The sequence below is a fragment of the Amblyomma mixtum genome, chromosome 10 (assembly GCF_055824585.1).
Source record: "Amblyomma mixtum isolate Tamu chromosome 10, ASM5582458v1, whole genome shotgun sequence".
Taxonomy (NCBI): Eukaryota; Metazoa; Arthropoda; class Arachnida; order Ixodida; family Ixodidae; genus Amblyomma; species Amblyomma mixtum.
In genome coordinates, this window is record NC_143021.1 from 141311051 (window position 1) to 141337779 (window position 26729).

Sequence of the window (26729 nt, forward strand, 5' to 3'; positions counted from 1 at the left end):
TTCGAAGTCCAGCCCTGACATGGTGAAGGCCAACTATTTCACAAGGAAGGCACATTATGCAATGAACATTGCAATGAGTAAAAAATAATTGTTCTCGCCAAGTCCTTTGGGCTACTCTACAGCACAGTGTCAAAGTCGGTCCCAGACTCTCTTGGCGAAGACTGGATCAGCCGCTAACCGGTTCCAAAGAACAATTCATAACATGCCAGGTACCTTAAGAGAGCCCCCCCCCCCCCAAAAAAAAAAAAAAAAAAAAATGGGCTCCTCGGCAACGGCGAAATCGAAAGTTGCAGATGGCCACTTGTTAATCGGGCCACTGCAGAGCACTCACCACTGTGCTAATTAATTAAATGCGACGAATGAATGTCATCTTTCGCACAAACCTCTCACTTGCATCTAAAAAGTATAGTCACAATGCTGCAGAATCGGGAAGATAACCGCCACTGCAGACCAAAAGCCGGTGCGAGCTCATTGACAACGAATTTCGGGCATCTCACATTAACGCGGTATGCATGAAAAGAACAGATGCATGCAGTTCATTTCAGAACACGGCATAATATTCAAGCGATTCTGAACAAAACGAGTTTTCTAATTGATGTCACGCGAAATTCAACTTGCGATGAAAAAAAAATGTGAGATAAAAAAGTTTCACCGTGCGGGGTTTGAACCCACGCGCTCCCATTGCCTGTCGACTCTCCGGAGCGACGCGTTAGACCACACGGCCACAGAACAGCGCGGAGTGATACACCTCTCTTTATTTTTTTTGCGGACTGCTTCCGTAGCCTTCACAGCGTTGCACATGTACCTCGTCGCCATTGGCGGTCAGCTGATGACGGGCGTTGGTAGCGTTCCCTCGCGGTACAAAGCAAAATTTAATAATGCATAAATCACTCCAAAGCGCTTTAAATCCAAATCTTGCACACTATAAACTGCTTACAAAGGTGTATTAAGTGCATTATAAAATTCAACAAACCTCGTTTGTCTAATTGCACACGCAGTACACTTGGTGGAGCGACACACAAATGAAAAGTGCACCGGCGGTTGGCTCACGTGACCCGTTCTTTGTAGACCGCCCAAGAAGCCGATGAGGTGGCGCCGATGTGATGATAAAGCACGGAATATATCCAGATAACCCAATAAAGTTGGAGGCGTGACGAGGGTGGGATTTTGTCTTGCTACCATTAGTTCACTCATCTGAGGGCGTCGCCAGAGCTCGGGAAGATTCCGAGTTTCAGCAAACTCGGGCCTTCCAGCATAGCGCCCCAGCAAAGCGACAAAACAGCACAGCAAAAAAAAAAAAAAGAAAACAGGGCCACAATAAAACAGCACAGCGAAGTACGATGCAGCGCTGGAGGAGGGTGAACATTTAGGGATGATTGTTTAGCGCTCAGTCCCATAAACCCCTCAAGGGTAAGTTGCAAAACATACGGCAGCGACCTTTGGAGTTAGAGAGTGCTCGTTACACAGACTGAAAAAAAAACAGGGTAAGCTAATTGCTGTATCAAAATGGCTCGTCAGAGAGCAAATGCAGAGCAGGAGTACAATTTTTTCTTTATTTGCCAGTTTCTGCTTGCATAATAAAAGGAAACTAGATCAATAAAGTCAAGCAATCAAGAGCTATTTCACCATCATCATCATCAGCCTGACTACACCCACATCATGGCAAAGGCCTCTCCCATGTCTCTCCAATTAACCCTGTTCTTTGACAGTTGCGGCCACCGTATCCCCTCAAACTTCTTAATCTCTTCCGCGCACCTAACTTTCTGCCGTCCCCTGCTACGCTTGCATTCTCTTGGAATCCACTCCGTTAGCCTTAAGGACCAGCGTTTATCTTGCCTTCGATTTACATGCCCTGCCCAAGCCCATTTATTCTCCTCGATTTCAATTAGGATGTCATTAACCCGCCTTTATTCCCTCACCAACTCCGCCCTCTTCCGATCTCTAAACGTTACACCTATTATTTTTCTTTCTATAGCTCGCTGCGTTGTCCTTAACTTAAGCTGAACCCTCTTTGCTCCAAAAAATCACGTATCTTGGCTACACTTTCATCTTATGTGCACTGCCTCCTATTTCAGACCTGGACTATTTACATAAGCTACAGTATTTTTAGTTAAACTGCGAAATAAAAATTTGATACCTGCAGGATTTTTTAACCTTTCAACCATCAAATGGTCTAAAGAAAACCATGGATGTTCTGAAAATGCTGACACGATCTATGATACAATTTTGTCCGACGACCTTCAGCCAATAGTCACCGATCCAACTAGAATACATGGTTCTTCTGAGTCAATTTTAGATTTAGTATTCATAAAACGTTCTTTTTGTGATTACACAGTGTCTGTTCATGATGGGATATCTGATCACAAGTTAGTAGTCGTATCTTTATCTGTAGTTTACGGTCGTATAAAAAAGCAAACCATCATAACGTAAAAGAAAATTCGCAAGCAGTGGATGAATCCATCCTTCATTAATTGGAATTGTCTTATGAAAGCTTTGAGGGAACCAGTGTTACACAGTTAGGAAACATGTTCAAAGAACACCGTAAATGTTGTATCAATAGCTTCATATCCGTTAAGAAGAAGCGCTTGAAGAAAGCAAATGCCTTGATAAATCGGCACATTATTCACCTAAAACGATGGCTTAAACGGCTAAAAAAAACTGAGAACGACAGGTCTCGACAGTTAGCTATTTTAGCATAAGTGTCTTCTTCTAACATTAAGCCAGCAAAAAAACGTTACTTTGCAGAGAGTTCTAAAAAATTTATTCGAAATTATCCACGTAAATTTTGGGATCACCTTTGAACTTCACAGAAGCAAATAAATCAAATCACTGTGCATAAAAACGTAATTAAGTGTCATAAATCAATTGCTACGCCTTTCAATACCTACCTTCATTCTGTATTTTTTCAAGAAAGTGCCATTGAATATGTTTTTGACTTTCCGCCTGAACAATCAACCACTGTATCCTATAAAAGGGTTGTTGAATCCCTACTCCTGCTAGATGCCAAAAGTTAGCATGGTCCAGATGACACACCAAACGCCTTCTTACGCCGTTATGCTGAATCATTAGCTCATTTCTTAACAAAAATTTTCTGTTTATCTTTATCGTCTTTTTCCTTGCCCCCCGACTGGCTAAAAGCCAGAGTTGTGCCTGCGAATAAGAAGTGAAACCGCGCGTGTTTAAACAATTACCGTCCGACTTCTTTGGCGAGTACCTGTTGCGAACTAATTGAACACATTATCGCTAACCACATACATGAAATATTAAACTTTAAAGGATGCTTGTCTCCAGTCCAACACGGCTTCAGGAAACGTTTTCCTACTGTCATGCTGTTGGTTACTGCTATTCATAACTTTAGTTCCGTATTAGATAAATCAGGACAACTGAACATAATTTTTTAGACTTCAGCAAAGCGTTTGATGAAGTTCCCCACAATAAACTTCTTGAAAAATTGAAATTAATAGGCGTGTCCTTGACCTTGGTAAACTGGCTTGCCTACGAAATCGAACTCAGTTTGTGGATATTGGTGGCATTTGTTCCGCGTTACTACCAGTAACCTCTGGCGTTCCCAAGTAAGTGTGCTAGGTTCGCTGTTATTTTTGGTTTATGCAAACCACTTTGTGCGTTCCATTGATAGAAATGTTAAAATTGGTTTATTTGCCAACGACTGTATGCTGTACGCCCCAATGAGCTCTGTGGGTGACCAAATGTGACTGAATGATGCTCTTCACAAAACTGTGGCCTGGTGTGACAGATCAGGAATGGTCTTCAGTTCTGATAAGACAGTGCTTTTGCGCATGACAAGGAAAAAAAACATCCTATCCACTTTAGTTACTCTGCTTCGGCACTACTATTTCTGTAGTCGAAAAATCCACATATTAAGGTGTTTTAATAAATCCACCTCTCAACTATAGCGACCATGTTGATTACATCTGTTCATCTTCATCGAAAAAACTTGGACTTTTGAAACACAAGCTCAAGGGAGAACACAGTTACGTTAAGCTATTAGCCTATAACTCTCTTATTCGGCCCAAACTTGAGTATGCGGCTTCTGTGTGGGACCCGTGCACCAAAAAGGATATAGTGAAAATAGAGAACGTACAAAGACGGGCTCTGCGATTCATGTAGCAAAAAATTCAAGAGAACTGATTCCCCATCTGCTTCAATGGCCACCCTTATGCGCCATTTAAACCCAATACAATACAATTTAATGGCCGCCGACGAAATGAAACGTCTTCATATAAGACGGAAAACTGCCCGACTAATATTTCTTCACTCCTGCAGGGAAAGTTTGGAATTTCTTCTTCACCTTATGTTGCATCTTTAACCACATAAAAAACCCGTCACCAACATTCCCATGCCCTAACAACAAATTTCACGTAAACAAACGCGTTTAGATTCTCATACTTTGCGCGCACAATAAACGAGTGGAATGCGCTGCCTGACGAGACTGTCTCAAGTGAGAGTTCTGAAAGGGCTCTTAGCAATGAATTTTGATGTGGAAATTGATGTGCAATGTATTTCTTTTGACTTGTTTCGCTCATTTGTGTCATGTGTCAAACTTTTTTTCTATGTACTAACTTTATGGCGTTTGTAAATATGCCTTGTTATCTGCCCTTCCTGCTTGGACCACATCAGGTCTGCTGTATTACGTAAATGAAAATAAAATACATAAAGTTAGATGGCGCTGCCTTGCTCAGCATAGCCCCGGTGGCGCGCTCTGCCCAAAGTATCTGATCGCAACACATATCTAATAAGCTTGGAATTTTGAGAAGGTTTCAGACATGATTGTTTTGAAATTGAGATGCGTTCGTATAACGAGGTTCTTTTCCAGCTTCTCAAAGTTGCGGGCGTTTTCCACGGCAGACACCTTCCCATCCTAGTCCCCTATGTGCAGCCCAGCGCTAGTTGTCCCTTCTCTTGAGCAGTTCTTACTGCGATAGTATCTTAGTGACGATATTTGAATGCATTCAATTCAACCGGTGAAAATGCTTTTCCTGCCGCGTTTGCATGAAGTCTATATGCAATCAGTTTGTCTTGCATGATTGCCTCTATTAGTGTGATTCTGTCCTTACGTGCTTTTATGACTTTGTACCGACAGTGTGTTCACGTGCAGGAAACCCTGTGTGACCATGTTCCAGAATCATGGGATCGTCAGTCGTGAGCCAGTTTGATGACTTGATGACACGCTGGAAGGTACAGACCCTGTCAAAAGTGTACCTAAGCTTTTAGCGGGGGTCGCTAGCACATCTAGCAGTCCAAAGTTTGGGAGCATTTAGGACGGGAAGCCATTCTTTCGAGAAATTACGGTAGCTAAGCATGCATAACGAGACATATAGCTGGCCTCACAAGCAAACCCCTTGCACCGAATACTTTTGACTGGGAGTGCACAGAGCCTGGTGCCCATATACACATTTTCGTCTAATGTGGGACCGCAGTATATGAAGTCAGAAAAGGGACGAGATACAGGACAATGCGCGAATGTGTGACGAAAGAAAAAGTTAGACTCTGTCCACTCTAGAAATTTTAGGCTGTTTTAACACAAAGGCTACAAAGTACCCAAGCTGTCTGAATACGCCACAGAAGAGAAAATAAAACAGGCGAACGGTGAGTCACGGTTAAGCGCAACTAAGAGCTGAATGCTGCGCCACACAAGGATAAGAAGCATTTATGCGAAGCCGAGATCCTTGTCTTGCCGGAAAAAGAGAAACAACTGCTGGCAGCAGCGCGTTAAGCTGCGAAAGTAATTAGCAAGACCACGGGCATGGCCCAGGTCGAAAAGCAGATGTGCCCTATATGGCACTACACGCTGTAGTAGGGCAAAAAATTAACCCTCTCCTGTGCCAGCTGCAGCAATCTTATCCCCGAAAGCTTCTTAATCGCATCCAGCCAGCAAATGTTCGGGCCGCTCCCTGCTAATCTTACCTTCTTTTAGTATCCTGTCCGTTACCCTTACAGCCATCCATTATCTTGTCTTCGCATTACATGTCCTGCCCAAGCCCATTCATTGTTCCCAATTTCGACTAGGATATCATTAAACCACGTTTGTTCCCTGACCAACTCTGCCATCTACCCACCTCTTAACGCTACATATCGTTTTCCTTTCCATATCTGTCCTACGATGTGAGCAGACAGTTTCTGAATGCATTTTAAGAGAACACCTCCACACGACGATGATACGGAGTAATTTTTCTTGCCTTTGTGCTTGTATGCGTGTAGTGAAATCGAAATAAGTCAGCATTTGAGACAGCATCATGTAACGGTGCTTACGATCCTACGTTCAGTTTGGACAACCGTCCATCACCGGAATTCGTCGTTTTGTAAGCATCTCGGCCAGCCTCGCTGCATTTCGCACGCATTTGCACTTCAACCTCAATTGCAAGTGTTCTAAAGTTATCCCGAAATCATTGCGTCTGAAGAAACCCGTCAAAACCCGCTTCGGTCTCCAGGTCGTCGCAAAGGCCGAACGTCAACTGCTTCAAGCACGCATAGAAGAATTCAAGCTAACAAAGAAACGCCTCGAAACGGGCTTGTTCTTCGCAAAACGCCAGCTGGAGTTCATCGCTCCCGACATTCTTGCCAGCGTTCAATTAGTCGCCAACCAGGAAGTACGCAGAAGAGAGGAAAAGCACTCGAAATCACAAGAACAGAAGATGCAAGCGTTTCTTGCTGAAAAAGAAACAAGCACTGGGTCAACAACGATCTTCGAGACAAAAAAACCTGTCATCCTACAATCTGAAACCTGCTGAAGCCAAGCTACTCAGCCGAGGTTTGAACTTCAACCAAGGGAAAGTACCGAACCCACGAAAGGTTGCTTGCGCCGTCGAAGGAGCGGTGCGACTTCTCGACCGAGACGTTCAAGATGAAGTAAGGACGAAGGCGATAGGTGTGCTGTCTCGTATGAAGAAGACGTCACCAGACTACTCCCTGCCTCAAGACGAACGCAAGGCAATTCGTAGCCTACAGGCCAACGATGAAATTGCAATTATTCCTGCGGATAAAGGAAATGTCACTGTAATCCTTGACCGCTCTTCGTACAGGGAAAAAATGGAAACCTTGCTGCAGGACGAGAATACCTATCGCCGACTGCCAAAAGACCCCACATCAAAGGTGCAGACGTCTCTTCAGAAAATGCTTGCAAAAATCTTCGAGGGCCTTCCACCATCAATGAAACGCCTCTACTATCAGCTGCTATGTACGAACGGCTCGGCACCCGCCATTTACGGGCTTCCAAAGGTTCCCAAAGAAGGCACCCCTCTACGCCCAATACTAGACTTCAGGAGGTCTCCTGTGCACTCGCTGTCACAGTACCTTCACGGTGTTTTGGCTCCACTGGTTGGAAAGACAGAAACGAACGTCAAGAACTCATCCGATTTTATCAACAAGGTAAAAGCCATCGTCCCTGAAGACAGCGACATGCTCGTGTCTTTCGACGTCTGCTCATTATTCACCAGCGTTCCGGTCAATCTGGCCGTTGAAGCTTGCAGGAAACGCCTTGAAGATGAAGACTCGTGGCAAGACCGGACCCCTTTCGACGCAGCAGAGCTATGCGAGCTATTGCGCTTCTGTCTCGCTAACACCTATTTTACGTATAATGGCACCTTTTACCAACAGACTTTCGGCACAGCAATGGGAGCAGCAATTTCTGTGACAGCGACGAACATCACGATGGAAGTCATCGAAAAGAAAGCTTTAACTACTTTCCAGCCGCGACCAAAAATATTTCTAAGATACGTGGACGACTGTTGCTGTGTCCTGGAGCGCAAGCACATGGCCCTTTTCCTGGACCACCTGAACGCCATTGAACCCTCAATCAAGTTCACTGTTGAGGAGGAAACCGATGGCTGCCTCCCATTTCTGGACACCACGGTAACCCGTACTCCGACTGGCCTTTCATTTAATGTTTACCGCTAACCTACGCACTCCGGAAGATACTTACATTTCAGTTCTGTGCACCCAGTCGCTCACGAACGGTCTGTGGTTTTCTCCCTGATCAACCGTGCCAGACAAGTCTGCAGTAAAGATGGCAACCTAAAGAGCGAAATGAAAATAATAGAATCCGACCTGCGAAGAAATGGCTATCCTCTTTCCTTCATCAGGAACACCGAAAGAAGAATGCTAGCGAATCAGCCTGCCTCCGAAGAAATCGAGAGGACAGAAAAACCCAAAGAAAAACGAGCTGCTGTCCCATACGTAGAGGGAATTAGCGAAGCGCTTGCACGTATTTTCCGCAAGCATGGTGTCAACATCGCGCACGTCCCCGCTGGCAAGGTACGAACAGAACTGGTGAATGTGAAGGACAGGCTCCCTCGTGAAAGGTTTCCGGCGTAGTGTATGAAATTGACTGCGCCGATTGCTCATCAATATATATTGGTGAGACAAAGGACTTTAGGAGACGCCTGAGAGAGCACCAGAACGACGTCCGAAACCAGAAAGTAACATCTAACGCCATCGCCGAGCATGTGCAAGAATCCGGCCACGAAATTAACTGGGATCAAGTAAAGATATTGACAACAGAAAAGAACACATCAACACGGCAGAATCTTGAGTCGCTTATCATACAGACATCGTGTAACACACTAAACAGGAATGACGGGATTCTACATCCTATCTATGCTAAATCATTAAAAACGCTACTGAGTGCTACAAAAGGACAGATCCGTGCGCCGATTGCTTCATAGTGAACAAGGGAGCCGTAGCGCTCCCGAAACGTCTTTATTGACTTTGGCCAGTGACCAGCAATCCTCATCACCATGATTCCTGACCAGACGGTATGCCGTCAAACCCTCGACTAGATCCTACGTCCAGAAGCTGAAATGACATTGGATGGACAAAAAAAAGCAGTGCTTGTGGAAAATTCAGAGTCGAGATATACCTTGACTAGGCTTTGTAACAAGCAGAGATGGCATTGCGTGTGTAAGGTATTTACTCGAATATTTATTTGCATCTGTAGTGCGCTGAAGGAGAGGATGTTGCATGTATTCAAGAGTTCAAATTGTATTTTCAATGCCACTTTATTCAGAGCGAAGAATCTCGACTCCCTTGCAGTGAGGTTCTCGATTGCACTTCCCACGGCAGCACCATCCGAGTCGCTGTGGTTCAGCCCGATCGAAGAGCTGTGGGACCAACGCCAAATATACAGTTACGCAACGTTCTCATGTTGCCAGATATAGCAAAAGTCATTATTTATTTCTGGTGTCACTCGATTGCTAAAGAGGAGCAGCGATTATAATATACTGATTGTCCGCTGGAAGAGTATGTATTTTGCAGAAATATGCATTTTTATTGACATGGATATAAAATGAGATGGTGTGATTGCGGTCCCGGCTACTCCTTTTCACATAATGATACTAAAACACCTGAACTGGCAACATAACGTTCAACACAGTACAGCAACAACAAACGCAATTCCCAGTAAAAATAATACAATGAATACGCCAGGTATCCAACAACATAAAATATAAAATCAAACTATACGCACTGATATTACCTCATGATATAAAATGTGGATATACTATAAGCAGTGATAAGTTCTAAACAGAGTAAGCGCTATAAAACCCCCAAGTACAAGAAACGAAAGAGAAACAATGAACAGCAACAATAACAATATCACATTTATCAGCGATATGATAGAAACGCACATAATCATTGATAGGAGTCTGCAGAGCATGGACCGACGCGCACGATCTCAGAATTTAGACAAGCAATATATAGTTCCTTCCCAGGAAGCCACTGTCCTCGACAGAATATTTCACCGCTATGATCACCTGTTTTTGTCGCACATGTGCCGGATATGAATCACGCTTGATGAGACAAAATGATTCCTTCGCGATCATAGCGGCGACATCGCCAGGAAGGAGAAAACTTTTCAGGGAAGTTTGTTAGTTGTGTAACACTACTACTATCACCTATCTGCTATGTTACTACTATTTCACTACTCTCTGCTAATAACACTTATACTTCAGCCATACAGAATGAAATTTGTAAAGAGCTGACACTGGGCGAAGTATTTTCCCAGGAAGTATGTAACCGATTAGTATATATCCCCCCTGTTTTTGATGCCGCCAGCGGTAGCGCGCGTGGGCATGCGTGCGGGCGAGCGGCGACAGAGCATACGGGTTACGGGCAGGCGAGGCAGACCGAAACCAGTAGACGGTCAACTGCGCCTGTGAGCGTGCAGCGTCTTTGTCCGGTCGGAGACCCCGTGTTTTGGCGTCTGCCTTGCTCTTCGACGCGGAACTCGAGCGGTTTCTGGCGAAGGCAAGGTGAGGAATTTTTTTTTTATTGCGTAAGCAATATTACGACAGGCTTCAGCCCTTCGCGGCGGGGCGGTCGTGAGGCACGTTTGACCTTGAAGGGCGGCGCGAGGCGCGGTGCACTACAGCTGCAGCCGCGCCGCTGCCGAGTGGAGGCGCTGCGCTCGCCGCGCTCTCGCCAGCTGCGGAGTGTGGAGAGGAGGCTGGAGAACAGAGCGGGGGGGGGGGGGGGGGGGGGGGTAAATGCGTTCGTTCGCTTGCCGGCTCCGTCTTTATGGCGCCTCATAAAAAGAAAGGGAGGCTACGTCGGCTTGACGAAGCCAGGAAACGACAACGGGCTTCGGAGACAGATGAAGAACGGGAACAGCGCCTTGCTAAGCGGCGCGCCCAAGACGCTGCTAGACGGGCGCACCGCGCCTCTATAAAAACCGAATCGTCTACAACCGGTGATGATCCCGAATGGAACGGTATGGATGCTTACGCAACCTACCAGGTTTAACCAAAGCCAAACCCCAGCAATTTTGTTTTTTGCCCCACTACTCTGAATGTCAAGCAGTTTACGTTGAGCAAGCCGGCCGGCGCACTATGGCGCAAGAGTGAAAGGCACGCCTGCCTGCTCGCTCGTCGGCACGAGCCACGGCACCGATTCGTGCGCAGTTAGTGAAGAGTGCCCATATGCCTTGTGCGCTTGGCCTTGCCGTTCATTTTGCATTGTTGCGCGTTGAGTTGCTCGGGGATCCGAAGTTTTTATGGCCAGCAGCAATGCACTGCTTCTTTCGAGTGATATTTGTTGACGGTCGGGTAAAATATGTGGTTGACTTGAAAAAAAAAATGGGCAAGCATGTCGAAAACTAGTTTCGTCACGTTGTTAATACGGGCGCGCAATTTTCAAGACTGCCGGGAAAGGAAGGTAACGCATGAAAAGGTCAAAAACTAGAAACTTGTACATGGAAGACTCCGTTGTGTGCTCTAGTGACAACGCGCATTGAGCCCGCACAGTGCGCTGTGCGCTTTGCTTGTGCGCTTTGCAAAACGACCGAGAAAAAAAGTAAACTGGTAGGATTTTCTAAAAGGTCGAAAATGTGGAGTTGGTGCGCCCAGAATTGTCTTCTACGCCTGCGAAGATATTCAAACTGTACCCTCGCATGAGTTCTCAGTGTCCCAACACAGTTTGAGCCTCTTGTTAGGAGGCCGTGTTGTAGCCTGCACGGTACCAAACATTTCTCGAACAAAACGCTCAGTTTGTTGTGGAATGGGGCTTGTAGATGTCAGGGGGCAGCGAATAACGTCAAGGTATCGAAGAATGCTCGTAAATCATTGAGAGGTGTCATCTTGTGTGTGATGCAATAATGCTCCGCTTGAGGGGTTCATGAAATGCATGTTTTCTTCTTCGTAATTTTGCCGCTTTGGCGCATTTGGCCCGTTGGCACAGTTTTTGTGAAAGATTCAAATTATTGATACCCATTTTGGAATCGCTGAGCATGATGCTCTCTTGGGTATGCGCTAGGGCGAGGGCTATAGCCGCCTCTTCTGCCGTTTCAGAGGATTTCGATTTGATTGTTGCCGAGACGATGTGGTCACCACTCTCGTTCACAGCCGCAACTGCAAAGTAATTGGTATGTTTGTATTCGGCCGCATGTACATAAAGTGTTCCATCGCACTGTCCGTATTTATTATGTAAGGCTTTGGCTCGTGCTTGTCTTCTACCCTCATGGTGTAAGGGGTGCATGTTTTTGGGGAGTGGTTTGATTAGTAGGGCCGTCCTATAGTCGCGGGGTAAGTCTACTTTAGCATCTTTATTCCTAGCTTGACAGTTCATTCCAAGCCTGGTAAGAATACTCGTGCCAGTTCTGGAATTGGCTAATCTCGCTATTTGAGCCATTAAATGGGCTTCTTTCCGTTCATTGTAGGTGTAATGTATTCCTAACTTCATAAGCCTTTCGGCTGAGGCATTTAGTGGGAGTCCTAACACAGCCTTATAGGCATGCCGTATCATACCATCTAATTTGTCCTTTTCTGCTTTCGCAAATTTGAGATAAGGGGTGGCATACAGTATCCTGCTTAGCGCAAAGGACTGCACTAGTCGGCATAAATCTCTTTCCCTCACCCCTTGTCTGCGATTAGCTATGCGGCGGATTAATCGCGCCGTCGCTTCTACCGTACGTTTTAGCTTAGTGAGTGTGTCAGTATTCTTTCCATTTGTTTGTAAATACAACCCCAGTATTCTCATGGTGTGTACCTCTTTGACAGATCGTCCATTAACATAGACGTTTATTTGCGGGGGGGAAGTCGAGGTACGTCTACCTCTTTGTTTACGACGGATCACGAAGAGTTCAGATTTTTGCTCAGAACAAGTGAGGCCGGATTCCCATGCGCATGCCTCAATGATGTCCACTGCTGCTTGGAGTGTGTCTTCTATGTAGCCTTCGCATCCTTTGGTTACCCAAAGTGTGATGTCATCTGCATAGAACGTGTGATGCAGGTCTGATATTTGTGCCATGTTGGGGGGAATTTTGGTGAGGGAGAGGTTAAAAAGGAAAGGGGACAGGACGGAGTCCTGTGGCGTTCCTTTACTTCCTAGTGCGATTGGGGCAGACTCTATTGTTCCGACCGTTATCACTGCTGTTCTGTTAGTGAGGAAGGACCGGATGTAGTTGTACGTCCTTTCTCCGGGGTTGATTTCTGACGTTTGTCAAAATGGCTTTGTGGGTGACGTTGTCGAAAGCTTTAAAAAGGTCTAAACCCAATATTGCTTTCGTTCTTGTTCCCTCGTCAGCTTCAATTATGTCTTTGTTAAGCTGCAAGATTATGTCCTGGGTAGATAGTTGGGCCCTGAATCCTAACATTGTTTCAGGTAGGAGGTTCATGTCCTGCTGCAGTGCATGCTAGCATTCAAACTGCGCGCGCCTGCACGGAAACCTAGTCTCTCACCCAGCCGCTTAATGCCAGTCAAGAGAGCCCGGAATGTAATTTTCATCTTTCAGGACTAAAAGTAAATAGATGTCAATAGGAGACGGTACAGAACAGGAAGAATGCACCCCTCAGGCGCGGCAGGTTGCAGCGCATGCTAGCATTCAAACTGCGCGCGCCTGTACTGAAACCTAGTCTCTCACCCAGCCGCTTAATGCCGGTCAAGAGCGCCCGGAATGTAATTTTCATCTTTCAGGACTAAAAGTAAATAGATGTCAACAGGAGACGGTACAGAACAGGAAGAATGCACCCCTCAGGCGCGGCAGGCTGCAGCGCATGCTAGCATTCAAACTGCGCGCGCCTGTACTGAAACCTGGTCTCTCACCCAGCCGCTTAATGCCGGTCAAGAGCGCCCGGAATGTAATTTTCATCTTTCAGGACTAAAAGTAAATAGATGCCAATAGGAGACGGTACAGAACAGGAAGAATGCACCCCTCAGGCGCGGCAGGTTGCAGCGCATGCTAGCATTCAAACTGCGCGCGCCTGTACTGAAACCTAGTCTCTCACCCAGCCGCTTAATGCCGGTCAAGAGCGCCCGGAATGTAATTTTCATCTTTCAGGACTAAAAGCAAATAGATGTCAACAGGAGACGGTACAGAACAGGAAGAATGCACCCCTCAGGCGCGGCAGGCTGCAGCGCATGCTTGCATTCAAACTGCGCGTGCCTGTACTGAAACCTAGTCTCTCACCCAGCCACTTAATGCCAGTCAAGAGAACCCGGAATGTAATTTTCATCTTTCAGGACTAAAAGTAAATAGATGTCAACAGGAGACGGTACAGAACAGGAAGAATGCACCCCTCAGGCGCGGCAGGTTGCAGCGCATGCTAGCATTCAAACTGCGCGCGCCTGTACTGAAACCTAGTCTCTCACCCAGCCGCTTAATGCCGGTCAAGAGCGCCCGGAATGTAATTTTCATCTTTCAGGACTAAAAGTAAATAGATGTCAACAGGAGACGGTACAGAACAGGAAGAATGCACCCCTCAGGCGCGGCAGGCTGCAGCGCATGCTAGCATTCAAACTGCGCGCGCCTGTACTGAAACCTGGTCTCTCACCCAGCCGCTTAATGCCGGTCAAGAGCGCCCGGAATGTAATTTTCATCTTTCAGGACTAAAAGTAAATAGATGTCAATAGGAGACGGTACAGAACAGGAAGAATGCACCCCTCAGGCGCGGCAGGTTGCAGCGCATGCTAGCATTCAAACTGCGCGCGCCTGTACTGAAACCTAGTCTCTCACCCAGCCGCTTAATGCCGGTCAAGAGCGCCCGGAATGTAATTTTCATCTTTCAGGACTAAAAGTAAATAGATGTCAACAGGAGACGGTACAGAACAGGAAGAATGCACCCCTCAGGCGCGGCAGGCTGCAGCGCATGCTTGCATTCAAACTGCGCGTGCCTGTACTGAAACCTAGTCTCTCACCCAGCCACTTAATGCCAGTCAAGAGAACCCGGAATGTAATTTTCATCTTTCAGGACTAAAAGTAGATAGATGTCAATAGGAGACGGTACAGAACAGGAAGAATGCACCCCTCAGGCGCGGCAGGCTGCAGCGCATGCTAGCATTCAAACTGCGCGCGCCTGTACTGAAACCTTAAATCTCTCAATGAGCCGATTGGTGCGCTACAGTAAATCAGGCGGCTGGGACCTATGGGATTGTCCGCTCTTTATGAATCCATTTCCCTATGCTTCAGATGCCAAGCTCTTCCTGACGAATGAATTCTAGCAGTCCATCGCGCCAGCCAAAAACGATTATTAGATGAACAAAAACTTTAATGCCCTTGGCGGTTCCAGGCTAGGAATTTTGGGCAGCAGAGACGCATGGAAGGGGCATGCGTCTGTTGCGGTGCTCGCATATTCACGCAAAAGAAGTTATGCTGCTTGGAGCGAGCGCATCACAGACCTTTTGCTCTCTCCCTCTGGGCCTAGCTGCCGGATGTGGCGTGCATCTCTAGCTGGCCGGTGAAGCTTGAGAGTAGCTATGCTTGCTTTTCGGCTAGCGCGCGTCCATTCGATGCGTCTGGACAGCTGAAATTCTGCGCTCCACAGCACGAAGGGCAATATGTCTTGCTCATTTAATAATTAATGTTGGATGCTCTGACCGCCAGCGTCACCAAATTCAGAACATTTTTGAAAAAAAGAAACAAAAACCGCCGCATGTATGCTTCTTGCCGGCGCCCGTCGTAAAACAGGGGAGAAGGGAACCCCGGAGAGCGACTAGCTTTGTGTGTGTGGCTGCCTCTTCCACCATGGCTCACCGATGCGACCCGCTGGGAGATTGCATCAGCCATGACATCGACCCTTCTCGAATATCCGAGACGTTTATACGAGGGCGTAGCGTTTCGTATGCTAAGAGATGCCCCCCCCCCCCCCCCTCACTCGCGCGTCGGCGCCAGACCTGAAAATACTGGAAGCAACTCGAAGCCACCCCTGGTTTCGGCCAACGGGGCTGCGGGCACGGCGCGAGAAGGAGAAGGAGACTGCACAGCCGAATACTGTGTGCATGTGTGCGCCTGCCTTGGGGCAAGCAGGCAGACGTAGAGCAAGCCTATATAAGAAGGGCGTTGACAGCTGTCGACTTCCAAGAGCCTCCGTTTAAGCTACAGAGAAGCGCGCCAGCTCGACTCTCGGGAAAACACCACTCGCTCAGCAACGGTCCGACGAGGCAGCGTGCGGCAGTCTGCGGGACGGCACCGTCGTGAACATCTGGCGTAGGACTGCAGCAGTGCCCGGAGAACAAATTGGGTTTTGTTTGCTTGCCTCTCTCTTGTGTTAGTGCGATTTAGGTGAAATAATTCTTTTGTATTGTAATCTCTCTTGAGCGCCACTTTGCACAAGTTGCATTGTTTTAGTAATCACTTTGTATCTGTAGCTGTGACTTTAACGAACGCTGACTTTCCATGTGACTTCAATTTTCTGTTACTCTCCTTTCTCTTTCTTTTTTTTATCCCCTCACTCTTCCCCCCCCCCCCCGTGTAGGGTAGCAAACCCATTATTTTTCGGTTAACCTCCCTGCCTTTCCTCTTACTCCTCCTCCTCCTCATCCTTGTATATACTCGTACGAGCGATTGTGAAATCCTGCGTATCGTCTCATTGCTGTATACACTTTGTTTTGTTCGTGAAACTTTGGCTCCGACCCATTCTCTGGCTTTCGACCGGTGAAAGCTGGGCACTGTTGGGACTGGGAGTCCGAGCCAGGAAACGGTCGAGGCGACGGTGAGTCAAAGGACTTTTATGTACAGTATGTACAAGGGCTTTTACATGATACAAGGGACAAGAGCACCACGGGCAAGCACACAGAAGAAGGGCGGCCCCGGTGGCGAGCGTAGCTCCGGCGTGATGGCTCTTCTGCTGCCCGTCTGCTGCTCGGGTTCAGCGCGGCTCCGTTTTTATAGCCGCCCGCTGACGGTTGCGGCAGCCAGCAGCTCAAATCCTCCAATCAGGTCACAGCACTGGCCACCGTTCAAATTAGACCAATGGTCGAGAGGCGACGGCCGGCGACGCGACGGTGAAGCCCGCACCGACGGAGAGGAGGGGAGGAGGAAGGGTCCGCGTCGGCGCCGGCGAGACGGCATGAGTCACGCTGCACGCCGCGACATGCCCGAGAGAGTCTGGGCCTGCTTTGAGCGACGGCGGGCGCGCAGCGCTTGTTTCCAGAGAGCCCAGCCAGTGAAATGTGGGCGCTGACACTACAGCACCAAACGACCAAAAAGCTCTTGTCACTTGGTAGCTAGTCTCCGCAGAGCTTGCCACGTTGAGTACCCCGAGACCACTACCCCCCCCCCCCCCCTTTTCCGCTCTAAGGGTGTCTGGGAACGAATGCTAAAGCGAGCGAAGTGGTGACAGCCAGCCACAATTTTATGACTTTAACCAAGCGCCCGAGTGCAAAAAGTTGAAGAGTATTGAGTGGAATTTTTTTATTTTCAAATTAATGAATTTATTTAACACATTTTATTATAACTGCGGACACCGTCGCTATGATCGGGAAAGAATCATATTTTCATCTCAAAAAGCTTTTTTTTTTCTTGTACTGGAAGTCATCGCATGAACACGGTATATATGCAGTATCCCTCAGTTGAACTTTTCAGTATATGCGCCTGATGAGCGATATGTATATCAATCGTTCATTTGCTCACCTGCTGTGCACGCTTGTGTACAAAGGGCCTGTTATAAATATCCTATACGCGATTCTCCGCACTAAATCACATTAAGTGAACTGAATTAGCGAGACTCTTTCTGGCTCGTAATTGTGATGCGAAATTTGTTTAGGAAGTTCTGGTGAGCCGTATTCTACATTGTTAGACCATAAGCTATCTCTCGTGGTTTGCTGGAAGTACTTTAACAGAACGTTGAGCCAGTAGGGACACGAAACAAAGAAGCGGCGCACCTAAGAAGGACCTTTCTTGTAACAATCGAAGCAGCACAACTGCGCGAGGCCAACAGAAGACAAAGGGCAAACACGGCGCTTTGCGTCCTTTTGGCTTCAAGCTGTTGCGATGTTTCGATTGTTAGTATGTCTAACAGACTCGCCCACGTGTTCATGTCCTACAGCTTTATTTCTACTTGTTTCGTTCTAGCCGGTGAGCTGTTTGTGCGTAAAAAAATTTGCGCAGTTAAATCACCATTCCTTCTCGAGCAAGCATATCAAGTGCCGTGTAGTCCACACTGCTAACATGCATGAGTCTCCTTAGCTGGTTGGCGCCTCGAGAATAGTGTGAAGGTTGTACTGGGCAGAATTACAGCTCCACATAGGCCATGAGCCGTCCATATTTTGGAGGATTTTGAGAATTCGCTTCAACATTGCTTCGAGGCCCTCCGTTGAATGACTAAATTCAATACACTCGGTTAGCGACCTTTTGACTGACACCTTTTTATGCTTGTTTACATGAGCACAGGCTCGAAAATACCCAAGAAATTGCAGAGGGAAGAAATAGCCAGACGAGAAAACGCCGAGGCTTAAGTTCATAGTGACGTATTTTAAGTTCAAGTCTATAGACCAGAATCCAGAGCCGCTCCTGGGCGCGGCCATTTTCCGCCGACTGGTGCGCCGCGGTGCGGGCGTTTCTTTGGGGACTGCGGGGCTGCGGACGCTCCGCGGCCGCGCTGCATACAGCCGCGCTTCGGGCGCTAAAAAAACATTGCCGAGCATGCTTCCGCAGCGTGGCTGTGTTGCAGGAAGTATTCACGTTATCAAAGGGAGCACATTGATGCGGTTTAATGGCGTTTAGTTTGACATTCACGTGAATTGTGCTGACGCTTAGAACGCGCTCGTGCTCATATCGCTACCGTCTTGGTGCTCCACTGCAAAAAAAAAAAAAAAAACTTTTTGTTCAGTACCAAGTATTAGGTGTGCGGCTAGCATGCAGTTCCAATTCCCATGCACTCTTAATTCTTCGGCCATAACGTACCACCCACAAACAGGGCTTTCTTGTCGCATGCGTGGTGCGCCAGTTTATCAACAAATTACCGCTGTGAGCTTAACTGAGTCGCAGCGCCAGCAAGAAACAAAATTTCTCATGGTTTATGTAACTTGGTGCATCAAAACGTACTTTTGCTCAAATTATCAAAGCTTGAATAGATATTAGCAGCGAATCCAGCTTTCACGAATTCTGAGGTCCAAAGTCGAGTTCATTTTATTCGTTAGCTCTCGCCGCGTGTGACAGCGTTGCGTAGGCGTTTGGCTAAGTGCGAATGAATGTACTAAAATCGCGCATATTTTCCTATGATTAAGGTAGATAGCAAAAGCAGACAGACACTACGGTAAACCTTTTACACCCCCCCCCCCTTGACCCCTATGACATGCGTGCGGAAAGAGCAACTGAAATCGGTAGCGGTCGTGCTTACAATCCTGTGCATGAAATATGTTTAATGGGAACTAGAGCAAGCTCAGCGCAAGGAGGTAATCGAAAACACGCGCTTCGTCGGGACAACCTTCAGTCTGCAGCTCGCCTATCCAGTTACTACACCACTGAATCAAATCAATAAATACACATTCCTGTGCCTAAAATTATCATAGATGATAGAGCACGTAAAAGACGGCAACAAACGACACGCCAGCGCAGAAATCTGCTTAGAAGTGCCGGTTTTCAGTCCGTACGCTACCTGGCCGACTACTCCGCGGGAAAAATCCCTGCTGTTTGCAATACTATTCCAGAATTTCCCTGAGCAGCGCCGCCGCACCAGCGGCTCGGTGGAGCAGCGTCGCCGCTGCGGTGCCAGCGTTTAGAATCCTGAGCCAGCAGAAAATCATCATTGAAAAACGTAGCGCGAAAAACGAGACTAAGGTGATGACAGGACACGAGCGCTAATTATCAATATCAGTATCATCATGGTGGGCACAAACAACGAGACAGACGCGCACTGCCTCGCCGCACTTACATCCAAATGACCGGAAAAAAAACTCGGAGATGTCACGTTAACGACTAACTGCGCGCAAGATAACCGCAGTACTGTCTGGTAGAGGGAAAATGTGAGTAGTGACGTACAGCACACACCCTCATACGTTATGGTGAAGCACTACAACGACAGAAGCGTACACGTAAACATGCATTCTACGCGCGGCGCCGGCGCGACCCGCAGTCCATCGGGCCGCGCGCGCCGATAGATGGCGACTGGTGTCGAGAGTAGGGGCACGCCAGCAGCCTGCGTGCGAGGGTAAAAGAATCTGGTCTATAGCGACTGATGGAAAGTTAACGCAAACCGCATTATTTTTAACGCGACAGCTTTAACGGACGCATGTCGCAGAAAAGCCGGGGTCGGTGTCGGCCGTGAGCGAGAAATCCCATAATCAGTAACAAATAAAAGCGAGCAGGAAATTGGTCGAGTTGGAGCTTTGAACCAGGGCCTCCGGAATGGGAGACGAACGCGCTAAGCAATCCGCCAGGCCAGCTCTTTTTTTCTTTTCACGGTATTTATTCTGCATGGTTATGTACAACTGTATATATATATATATATATATATATATATATATATATATATATATATATATATATATATATATATATATATATATATGTATATATATATATATATATATATATATATATATATATATATCTGTGTAAGCACAAAAACTACAGAGCACCAGCTCGAGGGTTTGGATTGAACAAAGGCTCGTTTACGGTGTTGTCTTAGGACGGTGGTTTAGAGACGTATGCTGTGGTGTATATTAGTAATTATGAGCATTGAAATTACAGAAATCGCGGTTCAGCGGGTACCAAAGTGCGTTTCCGCTACTTTTCCTCTTCGCTTGACACGCACGTAGCGCCATCAGGTGGCGCCCACAAAAACCACTCCCTCCTTCTCGCAATGTATGCCACTACCCCAACAAATAGCGCGCAACGGCAGCGCCTCCTGCTCGTCTCATTGCGGCGCAGTGGGGCCGTGCAGGGACGCAGCAATCACGCGGTGAGCGGCGAACAACGCAGCGTACATCCAAGGTGCGTACCCCACAAAGCTTGCGGCTTGCTACCCGTTTCTGCGGCGTGGAAACTATGCTGGCGTTCGTGCAATCGCGTTTGTCGAGAAGGATGTGGCGACGAACTACGACTGCAACCTGAGTTTACGTGAAAAAGTGAGAAAGAAAAGAAATGAGAAGAAGGAAAAGGAGGAGAAGGCACTATCGCGTCTACTCTTAAGGCGAAGCTTAAGCGTCCTCCTAATTTTTTCAAAGGGAGAGAAAATGTGCGTTCTAAACTGTTCAATAAATTATTTATTGTCTATATCTGCTTTAGAGGTGTACGGAAACCAATAGTCTTCAGCTTTGTCTTGGAAGTCACATACAGTGGTACCTCTCGCCGCAAGGTATAGTCGCTGGCGTTCGGCAGTGCGTTGAATATAAAAACGACTTTAACGAGTTTCAGAATTTAATAACCTGAAGTCGCACCTTGACATTCAGATGCGCTGTTGTGCATGGCTGCAAATTAATTTCCACCACCTGAGTTTCTCTACGCCACTATTTTCATGGAGAAAAGGGAATTTCGTAATGTGTGCCTACATTGATATGCGACTTCCGCATGCGGGTGGCAGTCCCACGGTCTTGGGCTCACTTGCCGAACGCCGAATTCATTTTGATGCCGCAGTGGATAGAAGCAGTGAGGGGCGTTACTATCGTGCATGGTCTCAGCGCTGAAGCTAGCTGTAAAGCTGTTCTCTGCGTATGTGACAGCATAGCGAAAGCGCTGAAAAGACAACGACACAAGAGACGGGCGCACAGTGTGCAGTGTGAGTCCGACTAGCATTTACCGCTTCATCTTGGAACACAGCCAATTAATTAGAACACATTCGGCCCTAGAAGTTACGCGCTCTCTCACTCCTCCCCCTATATAAGAAAAAAAGCTATAAAGCAATCACACCATCTTCAAAAAAATGAATACAATAAGTTGAAGCCGCAAAGTTCTGAAATAGCCAAGATACTTACAAAGCAAGAGTTGTCGGTGCCGTTACCGTAGTGACCGAAGAACAACCCTCCATCTGTTTCGCAGTAGTAATGACAATCGGAAAGCACAATTTTCTGCGGAAATAAAAATTTATAGATATATATCACCGTCATATATTTTTTCCTGCTAGGGCATGCCGAGGCTGGTGACCTTCTCAAGATTTCCTTTTGTTTCCGCGTTAAATTTCAATTCTGGCAACGTATTTTTGCACTTTCCAAAGTTCTTTCAAGCACGCTTTATCATGAAAAAAAGTTTGCGGTAATCAGAATAATATCCTATATCAGCTTATATTGATACAGCTCAGAAGTGGACGAAGAAGAAGTGTTTCGCCATCTCGCTTGTGACGAGGAAGAAGAAGTGGTTCGTCTTCTTGCTGGTGACCGCTCGGCAGACTGGAGCAGTTCTTGTGTCTCTGTGTGCTGTGTAATATTCATGACATGACTCGCCTTTTTAAGCGCGCGGATCCCAACATGACAGAAGACAAGAAGCTTCGCCACCTCATGCGCGGTGTCAAGCAAGAGCTCTTCGCAGGACTCGTGCGCAGCCCACCAAGCACTGTGGCAGAGTTCCTCACCGAGGCGGCAACTATGGAGAAGACACTGGAACAGCGAGCCCGCCAGTACAATCGCGACGTCAACACCTTCGGGCCTGATCCCATCTCCATTCCTCCCGGTATCGACGCGGCCTTTCTACGCGAGCTGGTCCGATCCGTCGTCAGAGAGGAACTGCAGGCCTTCCGTACGCCGTCCGAGACGCCATCTTTCACGCCACTGAGCGAAGTCATCCGGGACGAGGTGCGCCTGGCAGCACAGCAGCACCAGATTTCCGAGGTTCCTCGCCAGCCTGATGCAAGGCCCACGTATGCGTCCGTCCTGCGCCAGGCCCCTGGGTACGACGTCACTGCCGCGACTCCAGCAGTGCTCTCGTCGAGCTCCCCTCGTGGTGACGCTCCGCCAGCCTATCAGCGGCCGCGAAAGAGTGAAGTGTGGCGTGCCCCGGATCGTCGGCCCCTCTGCTATCACTGTGGCGAGGCGGGTCACCTCTACAGGGCGTGCCCATACCGCCGCGTGGGCCTGCGTGGTTTCGCGCCGGACGACCCATGCCCTCAGAACGGGGAACGACCGCAGGAGATAGCATTCCATCTGTCGTCGCGCCAGAACCACATCACGTCAGGCCACCAGGAGGCTCGATCACCGTCGCCGCGACGCTACCGTTCTCCAAGCCCCCGTCAAGCCGCAGGCTACTCCGGACGCCGTTCTCCCAGTCCACGCCGGGAAAACTGATTCCAGCGGCCTCTGGAGGCAAGGCCGCTGATGCCGGGACTTGTGAAGATCCTCCTGCGCCACTACCACGCGACGATGTTTCTCCGGGAGCGAGTAGCGACAGCATCCGACGCGCTACCTCCGATTTGTGCGTCAAAATGGACGGAATCGACGTGAACGCTTTGCTGGATACTGGTGCCGACTATTCTGTCATGTGCCTGGCCCTTGCCGTACAACTGAAGAAAGTATTGACGGGGTGGTCGGGGCCTAGCATTCGCACTGCTGGGGGTCACCTGATTATCCCTGCCGGCAGGTGCACAGCTCGTGTCGATATCCGTGGTTTTGTGTACGTCGGCGAGTTTGTAGTCCTCCGTGAGTGTTCGAGGGACTTGATCCTCGGTCTTGACTTTCTCCACACGAACGGTGCTGTCATTGACCTCCACGAATCACGGGTCACGTTCTCGACGAAACGGGCTGTGGCACGCACTGACACAGACGATTCACGCTTCACTGCTCTGCGACTTGTTGACGACGACGTAATGGTGCCACCCCGGTCCAGTGTGCTAGTTCTCGTGAGGAATGATTTATTCCACGACTACGAAGGTATCGCTGATAGCCACGTACCCCTGCTGCTCGAGAAGGGAGTAGCCATCGCTCGCGGGCTCGTCCAACTACAAGACGGTTGTGCTAGTGTGCTCCTTACAAATTTTGCCAACGAGTTGCAGCACCTCGCCAAGGGCACGGCTGTCGCCTTCCTGCATGACTTCGCTGTGGTGCCTCAAGTGTGCGCCCTGGAGACAAGCCCTGAAGACCAGGCCCCACCATGGCCTGTCCTTCCGTCCGTCAGAATCAATCCCGATTTGGCACCTGAGCAGAAGGCTCTTCTCTCGGCGCTTCTAACCGACTTCGCGGGTTGTTTTGCCACAAGCTCCAGGGTCGGTCGTACGCCTGTCGCAAAGCATCGCATCATCACCGACGAGACTACACCACCCGTATGCCAGCGCCCATACCGCGTTTCTTCGACGGAACGCGAAGCCATTAAAAGGCAAGTGGACGAAATGCTCGCCGACGATGTCATTCAACCGTCGACAAGTCCATGGGCGTCACCGGTAGTCCTCGTGAAAAAGAAAGACAACACCCTGAGATTTTGTGTCGATTACCGCAAACTGAACAACGTGACTAAAGAGGACGTTTACCCGCTCCCCAGGATTGATCATGCACTCGACAGACTACGTGATGCCAGGTTATTTTCCTCCTTGGATCTCAAAAGTGGCTACTGGCAGATAGAGGTGGACGAGCGAGACCGCGAGAAAACTGCTTTTGTGACGCCTGATGGTCTATACGAATTTAAGGTGCTCCCGTTTGGACTATGCTCAGCGCCGGCCACTTTCCAACGCATGATGGACACTGTCTTGTCTGGGCTCAAGTGGCAGACATGCCTCGTATACCTGGACGATGTCGTCATTTTCTCGCCCACCTTCGAGCAACACTTGGAGCGGCTGCGCACAGTGCTCCGGGCGCTCCAATGTGCGCAACTTACGATCAAGCCCGAGAAATGCTATTTCGGTTTTGAGGAGCTTCGTTTCCTCGGCCATGTTGTCAGCGCGCGCGGTGTTCTCCCAGATCCCGACAAGACCGCTGCTGTCTCCAGTTTCCCGCGTCCCACTGACAAAAAGACCCTTCGACGTTTTTTTGGGACTGTGCTCTTACTATCGACGATTCGTCCAAGATTTTTCCAAAATAGCTGAACCCTTAACAGCGCTGACCAGAGACGACACACCCTTCTTGTGGGGAAGCGACCAAGAGGATGCTTTCGTGGAGCTCCGCCACCGCCTGCAACGTCCACCGATACTCGCCCATTTCGATGACGCCGCAGCAACTGACATACACACTGATGCTAGCAACGTAGGCCTTGGGGCGGTCCTGGTACAGTGGCAGGATGGCGCCGAACGAGCCATCGCATACGCAAGCCGTACACTTTCGCGCTCGGAATGCAACTATTCAACGACTGAGAAAGAATGTCTTGCGGTAGTCTGGGCCATCAGTAAGTTCCGCCCATACCTATACGGAAGACCATTTCGCGTTGTCAGTGATCACCACTCGTTATGCTGGCTGGCCAGCCTCAAAGATCCATCTGGGCGGTTGCCGAGATGGAGCCTCCGTTTGCAGGAGTACGACGTAACGGTCGTGTACAAGTCGGGGCGGAAGCACCAAGATGCGGATTGTTTATCACGCGCGCCAGTGGACCTTGCTTCCCCGGAAATCACTGAAGACTTCTCTTTCCTTGGTGCTGTTAGCGCAACCGATATGGCACAGCTTCAAAGGGAAGACCCAGAGTTAGCGCCGCTCATCGCGTACCTGGAAGGCTGCGACGGTCCCCGCATTCCTCGTATTTTTCTTCGTGGACTCAAATCCTTCACTCTGCAGAACGGCGTCCTCTACAAGCGCAACTTTGAGAGCAACACTGCAACATTTCTGCTCGTAGTCCCGTCCGAGTTGCGACCTGATATCTTGAGCGCTTGCCACGAAGAACCATCTGCCGGCCACCTGGGGGTCAGTCGTACCTTAGCGAGGATTCGGCAGAGGTACTACTGGCCAAGATTACTTCCATCAGTGCGGACATACGTCAAAACGTGTCGCGACTGCCAGCGCCGTAAGTCTCCTCCCTTCAAACCCGCAGGATTTCTTCATCCCATAGCGCCTCCGAAGACGCCTTTCCAACAAGTGGGAATGGACCTACTCGGCCCTTTTCCGAAATCATCCACTGGAAAACGTTGGATTGCTGTCGCGACGGATTATTTGACGCGGTACGCTGAGACAACGGCGCTTGCAAACGGAACTGCTGTCGAAGTAGCTACGTTTTTTGTACACAACATCGTGTTGCGTCATGGCGCTCCTGCGGTTATCATTACTGACCGTGGAGCTGCTTTCACAGCCCGCTTGACTCAGGCAGTCCTAGATCTGACCCACACCAGCCATAGGCGTACAACAGCGTACCACCCACAGACAAATGGTTTGGTAGAGCGCCTTAACAGAACCCTGGCCGACATGCTCTCCATGTATGTGGATGTGGAGCATAAAACATGGGACCAAATTCTCCCATACGTAACGTTCGCTTACAATACGGCCCTGCAAGAGACAACGCGGCTCACGTCCTTCCAGCTTGTCTTCGGTCGTCCAGTTGTTACTTCTTTGGATGCAATGTTGCCCGTCGACCCTCAGTGTGACCTAGAGCCAGATCTTGACGTCGCCACTTTCGTTCAGCGGGCTGAAGAAGCACGTCAACTGGCCAGGCAGCGAATACACCGTCAACAGCACGCCGACGCTGACCGCTACAATCTCGGACGGCGATTTGTTACGTACGAACCAGGCGATCATGTGTGGGTTTGGACACCAGTTCGTCGCCGTGGGTTGTCCGAAAAATTACTGCGCCGATACTTCGGACCTTACCGAGTTCTCCGCCGCATTAGCGACGTGACGTACGAAGTTACACCGGCAACCCCAGACCGCCCTTCGCGCAGACCACCGCATCCGGATGTTGTGCACGTCGTTCGTATGAAGCCGTACCACGACCGTCCTGCTGATTGTACTTGACGCTGAGTGCCGCCGGTTGTGTGTCGTGATAGCTGTGTCTCACTTTCTTTGTCTAACCCATTTTTCCCCTCTGTGAAAGTGGCCCGCATCGAGGCGATGCTGCAGGGGAGGGAGCAATGATACAGCTCAGAAGTGGACGAAGAAGAAGTGTTTCGCCATCTCGCTTGTGACGAGGAAGAAGAAGTGGTTCGTCTTCTTGCTGGTGACCGCTCGGC

The 26729-nt window shown here is 48.6% G+C and overlaps 1 protein-coding gene and 1 pseudogene across 3 annotated transcripts in view; one reads left to right on the plus strand and one right to left on the minus strand.

Moving 5' to 3' along the window:
- The window catches only part of LOC149327124 (alpha-tocopherol transfer protein-like), a 563535-nt pseudogene that overhangs the window by 177195 nt on the left and 359611 nt on the right, over positions 1-26729 (plus strand).
- The window catches only part of LOC149327126 (P-selectin-like), a 73048-nt gene continuing 55300 nt past the window's right edge, over positions 8982-26729 (minus strand). For all 3 annotated transcript variants that reach the window (XM_089564472.1, XM_089564471.1, XM_089564473.1), the window contains 2 exons: positions 21640-21732; positions 8982-9116 (listed from right to left, as the gene is read on the minus strand). In XM_089564472.1, the coding sequence (XP_089420598.1) occupies positions 9015-9116; positions 21640-21732 (195 nt within the window). In that variant the 3' untranslated portion in view covers positions 8982-9014. The remainder of the gene's footprint in view (positions 9117-21639; positions 21733-26729) is intronic.